The 12504-nt window shown below is 42.3% G+C and overlaps 1 protein-coding gene across 3 annotated transcripts in view; it reads right to left on the bottom strand.

Annotated features, from left to right (window-relative positions):
* Positions 1–3507: 3507 nt before the first annotated feature.
* RCAN2 (regulator of calcineurin 2) overlaps positions 3508–12504 on the bottom strand; it is a 95524-nt gene continuing 86527 nt past the window's right edge. For 2 of the 3 annotated variants that reach the window (XM_053284082.1, XM_053284083.1), the window contains one exon: positions 3508–8624. In XM_053284082.1, coding sequence (XP_053140057.1) covers positions 8464–8624 — 161 coding nt within the window. In that variant the 3' untranslated portion in view covers positions 3508–8463. The remainder of the gene's footprint in view (positions 8625–12504) is intronic. The other variant, XR_008313186.1, reaches the window with a different exon arrangement.

Here is a 12504-nt window from a genome sequence, read left to right as displayed (position 1 = left end):
CAGGATTGCTCAGTTCTGACATAAAACAATCCTGGCTTGTTCTAAACTAAAATTGGAAGTAGGATTATTCCGATCTTCACACACAAAGGGGAGGGAGATTGTGCTCTCCTGAAGCTATGTGTTATGTGAAATCAGGATTAGCCCTGCATTGTGTCTGTCTGTTGGCCCACTGTCTGTCAGTTACTCAGTTTAATAATCCATAACTTTCAATGGCAGAGTAAAGCTAGCTTTAAAATACTGCAGATAATTTTGTTAGTAACCCATTCAGCTTCTAGTGCTATTGAGGGAAAATCCTTACTACCTGCAGAGAGGAAAGAGGGGGCATTATATACCAAAACAAAATTGCAACAGCGGGTGACAAGATATTAAAGGCATTCCCATGTGTGAAGTAGGGATGTGCACGGAACCAGGCGCGGGTGGTTCGAAGGGGTGGGGGGTCAGACTTTAAGGGCGGGGGAGGGTGCACTTACCCCTCCCCCCCACTTTCCTCCCACCAGCACTCAGTTCCTGTAAAATCCTTCTGGGCAGCAGCATACCTCCCTGCCGCCCCTTCCCCTCTTTGGCTGGAAGTGGCCGGAAGTACCTGGCGCGCATGCAGATGTCAAGCATGCATGTCTAACATGAGTGAGTGTGTGTGATGTGCGTGAGCGTGCACCCAGTACTTCCGGCTGAAGAGGGGAAGGGGCAGCAGGGAGGTACGCGGCCACTCCAATGGATTTTACAGGAACCAAGCACTAGCGGGGGGGAAAGCGGGGGAGGGGTAAGTGCACCCTCCCCCACCCTTAAGGTCTGACCCCACCCCTTCGAACCACCCCCGCCCGGTTCCGTGCACATTCCTACTTCACACATAGGTATGCCTTTAATATCTTGTCACCCGCTGTTGCAATTTTGTTATTTGGTATATAATGCCCCCTCTTTCCTCTCTGCAGGTAGTAAGGATTTTTACAGGAACTGGGCATGGGGAAAGCGAGGGGAGGGGTAAGTGCACCCTCCCCCGCCTTTAAGGTCCAATTCTCCCCACTTTCGAACGTTCAAACCGGCCAGTGTTCGAACCTGTTCGGAGGTCTATAAAAGGGCCTCTGAACAGGTTCATGCACATCCCTAGTGTGAAGCCCTTAAGCCAACCCTGCACTGTTGAAAGGGGCTGCCTAGAGGAACAATAAGTGGAAACACATCTATGCTGTCTTGGGGCATTGTTCCTGTTTTCCTAGGTCATGCTAAGATATAAAAGCAGCTGTTAAGGTCAAGAGTGGAGGACATCTATATCTGTGGATATGGAACAGAGTGGAGAAGGACACCCATGTCTGTGTGACTTTTGTTGTTGCAGCCTTTATTTTGGTTCAGTTGCCTCTTGATAAATGTTGTGGGCAAAATTCAGACTTATCTGTACATGTTGCCATTCACATTTCAGAGCAAATCTGCTAAAGCATCTCCTCTTGGAGAAGGAAGCATACATTCTGCTAAATATGAAAGCATCTATGCCAGACCTCCAATGCCAGGCATTGGCTTTCACCATATAATCATGCCTTGATGATACTACAGATACAAGAGTAGCAAACTACTCTAGATGCTTTTATGTGACATCACTCTAAATAACACATTAGTTGGAATTTATTGCAGACTGACTTACCAAGGAGAAAATGTGGAAATGTTTTCATGAAACAAACTGCAGCGGTTTCAGTGGAGCAAGAATTAGTAGTAATGGGGGACTTGGCTATCCTGATATATGTTGAGAAACAAACTTCTCTAAGCACGAAATTGCCAACAAATTCTTGACAACTTCCTCTTTCAGAAAGCAGAGAAAGTGCAAGGGGAATCAGCTGACTAGAACATAACCAATAGGGAATAGTTGATCAATGAGGATTAATAGAGGATCAATGCGGGGGAACTTTGGTGATCATGGAATGCTGGAATTCTTGATCAGAATCGGAATACGAAAAGCTAAGGAGAGCCTGGTTCAAGCCTGCACCTTGGATTTCAGTGAAGCTGGCTTTAATAGATACAGGGCAGCACTAGATAGTTTATCTAGCCATGGAATCCTAACAGATCAAGGAACCCAAGACTGGTGACAGGTTCTGAAGGACTTACCAAAAATGCAGCAACCCAAAATTTCATTGAGAAAGAAAAATAAGAGACTTAAAGAGAGAGAGAGAGAGAGAGAGAGAGAGAGAGAGAGAAGAGGCTGCACAAGCTTTACTTAGTAAAGAGCTGGGGGGTGGGGGGAAGACATAAAATAAATGAGAGGATGGACAGATGACCAAGGATGAGTACCTCAGACTTGTAGGGACAGTATCTGGAAAAGTTAAAGCTCTGAATGAGCTGAGGCTGGGGAGGAATGTTGAGAACAACAAAAATGACTTTTCTAGGTATGTTAGAAGGAAGAAACAACAAATGGCAGGTTTGCTGCTCCTTAAGGATGGTGAAACCCCCATCCCTGACAAACAAAGAGAAGGTGGAGCTGCTCGCAAACTCACAAAAGTAGCATCAATGGTGAGGGGTCAGGATCGCAGTTCAAGATTGATAGAGTTGGTCAGTAAACACCTATCTGGAATGAGTTCAAGACTTCAGAGCCAGATGGCTACATCTATTCTAGGTTTTTCCACCCTTTGAATGAGAAAAGAAACTACTATTCCTCAGACCCATGAAACATAACATTAAACTAGAGAATAAATGTCATAAGTAAAATTCAAATTGTGATGCAACAACTGCTGCCTGCTGATCAGGCAGGGTCAGTTAGGAAGCTAAGGGGAAGCCGTCTCCTCTTGATGGTGTTTTTGCTGATGGACGCTATCAACCAAACTAAAGACTGCCCCCCAGAACCACAGGAGAAGGTTTCAGTTTCGTTAGGAGAAACGTCTTAGCAGCAAGAGCAGTTCAGCAAGGGAATCAGTTACCTGGGGGGTGGGCGGACTCTCTCTCACCACAGCAAGCAGAAGCTGTTCGTAGGTTTTCTCGCTCAGGATGTTTTAGGAGGCTGGTCACCAAAATCCACTCCAGTTCTATGATTCTATTAGCTGGACAGACATGACTAGATAGGTTAAGATAGAACACTGTGACAGTCCACATTTTCTCATCATAAATTTTGTTTGCTTCTCTGTCACCTTAGATACAGACAGCATGTGAGAGAATGCAAGTTGATGTGAATACAGTGGCACATAGTAGATCTGAACAGGTTTGGATATGCACCATGGACAACTTATGAGGCATGTCTCTCAGTATTAAACATGTTAGTGTGAACTGGACGACCAGCTCACAAATTATAAGTTGGCCATTTTAGTCTGTCTTCTCAGCTCAGGCAAATGGTTGACACAGGTAAGCAATGCAATATGGCATCTAGGAATAATGGAACACAATGGAACACCAGGCTCACAGTAGTAATAGTAGTTGTAGCAGCTGATGTTATTAAATCCACTAGGGGGCAGAAGAATAACTAGAACACTGAGCTGCAATTTGCTTAAAGGCTATTTCAAAGACAAACAAAAAAGCCAAAAGCAGGCAGAGCACAAGGACAGTATATTTTCCCATATTTATTTTTAAAAACTAAAATCTGAGTTATACAAGTGCAAAAGTGGAATCAGCCAAACTCAATACTTCTATAAAATACTGTATTACTAAATATAAATTTTATAAGGTGCAAAATGGAAACATTGCTGCAAAACTAACTCATAGTGCCTTGACATGTCACTATAAACCACATCTTGCAAAATTATGTCACTGGTTAACAATTTCTACCAAAAAAGAAGTCGTCCCTATCTCATCACACACCCTCACCCCAACACCGCCTGTTGAAAACCATTACTGAATCAAAACAAAATGTGAAAATACAGGGTGGTAATTTGCCTGCAGGTCATGTAGGAGGGTTAATAAAAAAAAGTTAACCCACATCATTCACTTTTCACATAGATGAGTTGAAATGAGAGTTGTCATCGGTCCTAATGTACATATATCAACAAAGAGAATCTTATTATGCTAATAACTGTACAATTTTAATCAGCTAGCTTGTAAAAAAAAAAAAAAAGCCAGCCAGGAATATCCACATTGCAATGTAAGATCAATGTGCTAAGACTCCCACTGAAATCAACAGATTTCTCAGGAATCTATACTAATAGATCCTTAAAAGGCATTGCATGTTCACTGAAATCTGTGAACTGCTCCTGTTCAGTTTAAGGAGATGGTTTTAAAAGTAACTGTTTGCTGACTTGCTATGCCTAAAGTAATTAGCAGTTTAAGTTCTACGAAGTATGTGAGGCTAATGTTGGGTAAGTGAGCTGCAAAGTTATCTCTCTTCTGTTATCAGTTGGTTTCTTAATTTCCAGCCAAAGCAGTGAACACTATAGCACTAGAGGGTGCCATTTCATTACTGGAATACCAGACCAAGTGCTCCACCTACCAATTAAAAAAACCCACCAAGGAAAGTTGGGCCAAACTGTGCTGTGTTATAGTCATGTATCATCATTAGATGTTGGCTGATCATTAGAAAGCAAACTGCTTCTGACATAGATCAAAACTGAAATACAGTGCAAGAACTTATTGCTGGAGACTCTTAGAAAATATTTTGTTGGAGGCTACACTACAGGCATAACTGCCAGTGCCTCATTTCTACAAAATCACCAGGACTGCAGTTCGGAGGGGATCTGTGTTAAGGATCCTTGAGAGAGAATTCTCAGCATTCTCTAACCAAAACACAGTCCCAGACTACTTTGGAGAAGCCACAACTGCTAAATTTGGAATGCAGATATCTACTGTTACCACTTCCTCCTTGGTTAAGGAATAGGTACATTGTTACTAGAAAAATGGTTTGATAACATCAGATTTATTTTTCTCAGCAGAGTGGGGTAGTTTCACCCACTTGTGCAACAGTGTTGCAGTCGGGGAGTTGTGCATAGGCGCACATGATATCCCCACATACTTACTTACTTAATTTATATACTGCCTAGTATAATAATCTTAGTCCCTCCTTATGCACACACTTAGTTAGGAAGTCAGCTAGTGGCTAACATCCAGCCTAAAAATCAATAGAACAGAGCAGTCCTATTGACCTTAAGTGGTCCTTTAGAGTAACTCCTGAGTATTACTACCGAGTAACTTAGAATGGATGTCAGCCAGTGTACACCTGGGGGTGGGGTGGGGGGAACACCCTTTGAAGCCACCCAATATCTCATAGTTTGGGGTTGCTATGCTTTTTGACAATGAAACCAAGTGGCCCCACCACACCCACAGCTCAACTCTTCTACAATACAGATCAGATGTGCTTATGTGTTTCTCCATTGAAGATGTATTCATAATAAAAGAGTAAAGCTCAGCATATCTTAAGTGCTTTTGTGTGTGTGTGAATTCCACAACATACACTTAAATGGGGGAAGACATGAGAACAGAAATGGAGTATCATTGAATGACCACAGCAAGTCAAGAATGATATCCTGCTATTTTTATGCTGGTCCCAAATAGCAGTTTCCTCCCATTTTAAGATTATTTAGATCGAAACAATATGGGTCCTCCATTTAGCATATAGTAACAGAGGAAGGACAAGCTTGTCAGCTGAGTTAAACAGTCACAGCTGCATTCCTTTCCCTTCAGTCTGGCCCCAACATCTCTCCACACAGCCTCCCTTTCAGTGAAACTGAATTATCGGACAGAGGAGGAGTAGATGTGGTGTTATATCTAAAACAATAAAGAAAAGCACATGAATATACATTCTGAAAGACACTTGGTTTGACAACAAATCTCTGATTAACCAACAGTCTCTGTTTAAGTTTATCTGCATAGCACTGCAAAATGTGCATGAACTTTTTTTTTTTTTAAAGCAAGCTGGAGGGTGTGCATAAACAAGAGTGATTCTCAACCGAATCACAAAGATTGTGCCATTTTTACCAAGCTATGGAGTATTGCAAATCTCAAAAACCGGTCCAGCTGTGGTCTACATATTTTGCTTAACTATTGCTATGGAATTACTCCCATTAACTGAAATAAGATTTCCCATTAACTGAAACATTATAAAACATCTGCAAGCTCAGCCATTTAGAATATGGGACACGCTCCTTTCCATAACTCTAGTGCACACGCAAAACAAAGTGAACATTCTGCTCTATTACAAGCGTTTAATGGGTTTCCAAATTTCTCTAGCATTTGCTTTAAGCTATGGAGGACAAATATGTTCTGTAGCAGATCAGGTGATACCTTTTCAAGGGACTAATTGTAAGGTAACTATGTACAGAACACGTGGAGCGCAGTGTTACGCATGTTTAACTCAGAAGTAAGTCTCAGTGGCTGACATCTAGAGTAATACTGAGCAATCCAGAGCTGCATCCCTATGTGTAGAGGCTGCTCCTAACTTATCTAGAGTCTTCCCGAGCAGCGAGTATGCATGGGGAGGAGGAAGGCAAAGGGCACTTACAGAGGCAGGGAAGAGCAGTAGAAATCATTCCTCCTCCCCCTCGCCTGTGCACCCTGCTGCTCAGGAAGGCTCTGGATGAGTTAGGAGCAGCCTTGTTGCATGGAAATCCAGCTGCTGCATCCCCAGATCACTGCTCTGGCTGTTAGCCACTGTATTTAGTGGAGCTTTGCCCCAGGCATTTGTGAATAGCCAGCAATGCATGGAATCGGTCCTCTTATTTTCACAGAATTTTCTGTTTTACCTCCCCATACATTCTTGGAAATCTACAGAAAATCCGCAAAACATTGTAGATATCCCTGTTTTTCTGAACAAAGTCAGCTCATGCGGGATTATTCTCTTTTTTGCTGAAAAAGTTTGTGAATGCAGCCACACACACCCTACTCCCAACTGAAATAGAATCAGGCATATGAAAGGTTTTGGATAATTGTTTGCATCAGCAAAAGAGATAATCACATGGGAAATGGAACCTAATAGATTTTTGTGGTATCCCTAACTGAGGTCCTAAAATGAAACAAGGGATCAACAGTGATCTTGCTTCTCTCTGATCTGGCTTGAAAGGAAATGCATGGTTCTCAATCTGCCCCTAATTTTTTTATTTTAAACAGAGACATTAAAGGGGTGGGGGGTAATGGGAATAGATAAATACAGCTATTTAGTACCTTCAGTCCAACTGTTCAAAAGGAGTTTACCCCATGATTGAAGGTATTACGAAGCCTCAGGAGATAAATAATGGGAAATCAGTCCTTCACCTTCTACAATCCTTTCTAATTCTTAATGTGTCAAAGTAAAGATATTCCATACCTTGCAGAGTGGCAAAACTTTCTTCTCCTACAAGAAACAGCTGCGGTGAACTGTTTTGCCCATATTTTGAGACATGGGCATGAAAGACACACCTTTCTCCACATCTGTGTAGCCCAATACCCTCTGAATATAGAGAGCTGCTGCTTGATACCAAGTCAGATCATTTGTATATTTAGTCCAGCTACAAATCTCTGCTACCTGAGCAAAGAGGCACCTTGTGAAAGTGGTGATCCTCTTTATTGAGCAGAGAGAGAGCAACTGGCCCTATCCAGCCCCAGCACAGCATCCCTCTAGTGGCTCTTGCTGGTGTCTGTCTTCTGCTTGTTTTTTAGATTATGAGCCCTTTGAGGACAGGGGGCCAGTGTGTGTGTGTGTGTGTGTGTGTGTGTGTGTGTGTGTGTGTGTGTGTGTAAACCACTTTGGGAACTTTATTGAAAAGCGGTATATAAATATTCGTCATATCCATATTCTAGCGTAGTTGGCACTGGCTGACAGTGGCTCTCCACTGCCCTTTTCCCAGCCCTGCTACCAAAGTTCCTTTTAACTGGAGATGTCAGGGAGGGGCATAAGATCTGAACATGGGACCTTGTACATGCTAAACATGTGTATGCTGAGCTATGGCCTTTCCCATCTCAGACCCCAAATAAGTGGCTTAGGCATTCCAGTAGGACTAAGGAGGGAATGGGTTGTTGTTCCTTCCTGCTAATACCTCAAGTTGTGGGGGGATTTTGTTATCCGCTTGTGAAGCAGCTGGTTAAGCAAGGAAAAGGTCTCCGAGCTATGGCCTCATGCAATTCAACAAGAGGAGAAAGGGTTAAAGAGAAATATTTGGGATAACTGGACCAAGGGATCGTGCATGAAAAGAAACGCCAAACGGAATTCTACTCTGCTGATTTGAAGGACTAGTCATGGTATGGATTTACTGCTGTTTCCTGAATGACACTGAAAAGTTTCTTAACATTAAACGGAGTGGTGAAAAACGCTGCTAATCAACTCTTCTCTCCGCCTCTTGTCTAAATTTGACAGATAGCAACAGCTCTGCATGTGTGATATGATTATTTATGCAAAGAACATTTTCGTAGCCCTTTAGTTAGTTAGGCTTCATTGCAGCAAAGAGAATATTCCAATAAGCTACAATAAGGTACTCACAAGACAATGGTTTGCCCTTGAGCAAAGAAAGTAAGCCAACAAAAAAATATATATAGACAAATGAAAATAGAGACGAAGAAAGCAGTAGGTGAAAGAAGAGATGTTCTTGTTGAAGGAAACTAGTTTGATACAGGAGGCGGCAGACCAGGACGTCGAGTCTGAATGATTTTTGGTTTGGGTGAATTATTTGGGCCATCTTCTTCCTCTGTATCGTTGTCACAGACGTGCACCACTACACTTGGGGTGGACTCAGTACCTGCATGCAGTTCGTATTTCTCACCTGCAAGCAAAAACAATCATTTAGGAAAAATACTGTTTGTTTGACTGGACTAACAAGCATGTCTTCCTCTACTGTAGCTGAGCAACTGGAGTGCATAGGCCTCGAGCGAGCCAGTAATATAGGCCTCAGCCATTTTTCTTTGGATTTAGGCGCTAGCCCCAATATTTAAGAGCCAAGACGTTCCCTGCTCCATGGGAGGGGACAGACTCACCGCTCACCCCCAGCAACACCCTCTGCTTCATGGGGGGGGAGGCTCCCCACCTTGCTTGCCTTTACCAAGCAAGGCAGGAATGGATTGCTCCCTCCTCTTTCTGGTTGCATCCGTCTGGCCCAGGCAGACAATGGACCGATATGATAGGCCTTCACTTGGATTGTTCACTCCTCCTCCTGGTTGCATAGCTTGGCTCAGGTGCCATACTTAAATTTCCAAGATCCATGGTGAAAATGGCACCTAGGAATTGTGGAGCAAATTTCTAGGTGCCAATTTTAACGCTGGTCCAGGGAAAGATAGGATAATCATACCACCACCTTTCTGTAGAAAGGTCTAGAGCCTATAGCCTTTGGAGGCAGGCGGCATATACAATGAATAAATAAAATAAATGAATAAATTAATTAATAATAGCAATGAAGAACACAAATAATCATGTCAGGCCAAACACAATAGGCCTTTCTCTTCAAGCAAACTGTTCAGAAACTGAGCATATGATGCATGTTTATCGTTTCCTACCAGCCAGAACAATGAATACCAAAGTGCAAAACACTAGAAGATAAATTAAAAGCAGACAAGAACTAAGGAAGTTCCTATGAAATATGGTAAACAAAGATACATTTTTTAAAAATCTGAGGAGAATTAATTAACAATTCAGCAAAATTAAGTTTTCCAGACAATCAGCAAGATGATCCATTCAATAAATAATACAGTATCTATAATGTTGGCTTCAGCACATCTTGTTATATTTAATACAAAATCACTTGTTTTCCTTTTGCAGTTACTCAAGAGTCTAATACTTGCCTAGGAACTAAGTGAGCCCAATTTGAACTTAATAATTAGCACACTAAATAAGTGTATTCACACACACACAGCCTAGGCTAGGGCAGCCGAAGTGTTTTCCAGATTGCACGCTACCAGTGTCACAACATGTCCCTTAAGTGTGATTCCGAACTACCTGTGTTTCGACATCACAGCCTCTGTGCTGTCAGCAAGGAGCCTTTCACATTTCTGATGCCTTCTTTCGGTTTTATTGCTGCTCCAGCTGTGTCAGGTTTGAAGGATGCCTTCTCCAGACTGCATGTTTCAATTCTTTCCATAGATGTTTGACAGGATTCAAATCAGGGCTCATAGAAGGCCACTTCAGAAGAGTCCAATGTTTTGTCCTTAGCCATTCTTGGGTGCTTTTAGCTGTGTGTTTTGGGTCGTTATCCTGTTGGAGGATCTGTGTCAGAGCTTTCTGACACTGGGCAGTACATTTCGCTCTAGAATGTCTTGATAGTCTTGAGATTTCATTGTTACCTGCACAGACTCAAGGTTCTTTTCTTTGAAAGCTTCTTTTTTTCAGTTTTGTCATTAAAAAGCCAGATTGGAATTTGCTAAAATGCATATTGACAAGCCGCAATGCTTCTGGGAGAATGTCCTTTGCACAGATGAGACAAAACTGGAGCTTTTTGGCAAGACACATCAGCTCTATGTCCACAGATGGGAAAATAAAGCTTTCAAAGAAAAGAACACCAAACTTACTGTGAAACCTGGAGGAGGCTCGGTTATGTTTTGTGGTGCTTTGCTGCGTCTGGCACGGGGTGCCTTGAGTCTGTGCAGGGAACAATGAAATCTCAAGACTATCAAGACATTCTGGAGTGAAACGTACTGCCCAGTGTCAGAAAGCTCTGTCTCAGTCGCAGGTCATGGATCCTCCAACAGGATAATAACCCAAAACACACAGCTAAAAGCACCCAAGAATTGCTAAGGACAAAACACTGGACTATTCTAAAGTGGCCTTCTATGAGCCCTGATTTGAATCCTATCAAACATCTGTGGAAAGAACTGAAAGATGCAGTCTGGAGAAGGCACCCTTCAAACCTGACACAGCTGGAGCAGTTTGCTCAGGAGTGGGCCAAACTACCCGTTGACAGGTGCAGAAGTCTCATGGAGAGCTACAGGAATTGCTTGTTTGCAGTGACTGCCTCTAAAGGTTGTACAACAAAATATTAGGTTAAGGGTCCCATCATTTTTGTCCATGCCATTTTCATTTGTGTTATGATCTGAAATATTCTTTTGCATCAAAACTCTAAAGCAAAGTCTGATTTTTGTTAAATGCAGAATAAACAATGATGGGTGCCAATTACTTTTCAGTTTCAAGTTATTTTAGAGACAATTGTGGGTTTTTCTTTTTTCGTGGAGGGGGAACCAACACATTTGTCCACGTGTGTATATATTGCACTGGAGTTATTGTGGAATTCCCTTTTAATTTGCTACTTTGGCCAGACTCATACTCGTGCAGCTGAGCGGATTTCTGAATCCAGTCTTCACGCTTTCTCTTTCACTTTTACTGAAGAGGAAGCCCATTGAACTAAATCATTTACTTCTGTGCAATTCCATTTGCTTACTGCAAGGCAACGGACTCCCCCCGCCCACCCTGCATTGTTTACTGGAAGGAAGCCCAGTGAACTGAATCATTTACCAGCAAGCCTGCAAATCGTTCTCGATGTGTCGTGTGGTGGGCTCATTCTGCAGTTTGTGGATTTGTTGTTGTTGTTATTATTTCTTGTTTACACAGTCAGACAGGTGTTATTGACTGGTTTGTTTTAACCAGAAATCGAGTCCTTCCCAAGGACCTGGGATGGCTGAATTTTATTGTCAATTGTTACAGATATCGTCGCAGAATATAGGCTGTTCCCAGTAAAGCTGCTTTTTGTAAATGGCTGGTGGTGATTTCTGTGGCCCCTATGGTGTTGAGGTGCTCTTCAAGGTCTTTGGGAACTGCACCCAGGGTGCCAATGACCACTGGGATTATTTGGGTCTTTTTCTGCCACAGCCTTTCAATTTCAATTTGTGGATCTTTGTATTTGGTGATTTTTTCTATTTCTTTTTCTTCTATTCTGCTATCCCCTGGTATTGCTATGTCGATTATTTTGACTTGCTTTTCTTTCTTCTCGACTACAGTTATATCTGGTGTATTGTGTGGCAGATGTTTGTCTGTTTGTAGTCGGAAGTCCCATAATATTTTTACATCTTCATTTTCTACAACTTTTTCAATTGTATGGTCCCACCAATTTTTGGCTACAGGTAGCTTGTATTTTTTCAAGATGTTCCAGTGTATCATCCCTGCTACCTTGTCATGCCTTTGTTTGTAGTCAGTCTGTGCGAACTTTTTACAACAGCTGATTAGGTGGTCCACGGTTTCATCTGCTTCTTTACAAAGGCGGCACTTGCTGTTTGTGGTTGATTTTTCTACTTTTGCTCTTATTGCATTTGTTCTTAGTGCCTGTTCTTGTGCAGCCAGTATTAAACCCTCTGTTTCTTTCTTCAAGTTGCCATTCTTAAGCCATTGCCAGGTCTTGGTGATGTCTGATTTTCCACTTATATTGTGCAAATATTGACCGTGCAGGGGCTTCTTTTTCCATTTTTCTGCTCGGTTCTTGACTTGTTCTTTCTTGTAGGCCTGCTTTGTTTCATTGGTGTTGAATAGTTTCTCGTTATTGACCATTTGAAGTGCATCTTCTTCACTGTCCTTGATATATTCTTCAAGGCCTCTTTTCTCCTCCTCTACTGTTTGATGGACTTGCAGCATTCCTCTTCTGCCTGAGCTGCGAGGGAGGTATAGCCTATCGACATCACTGCAGGGGTGCAGAGCATGATTGATGGTCATTATTTTCCTGGTCTTAC

This window comes from Hemicordylus capensis, chromosome 1 (genome assembly GCF_027244095.1).
Source record: "Hemicordylus capensis ecotype Gifberg chromosome 1, rHemCap1.1.pri, whole genome shotgun sequence".
Lineage (NCBI taxonomy): Eukaryota > Metazoa > Chordata > Lepidosauria > Squamata > Cordylidae > Hemicordylus > Hemicordylus capensis.
This window is presented reverse-complemented; position numbering and strand designations above follow the sequence as displayed.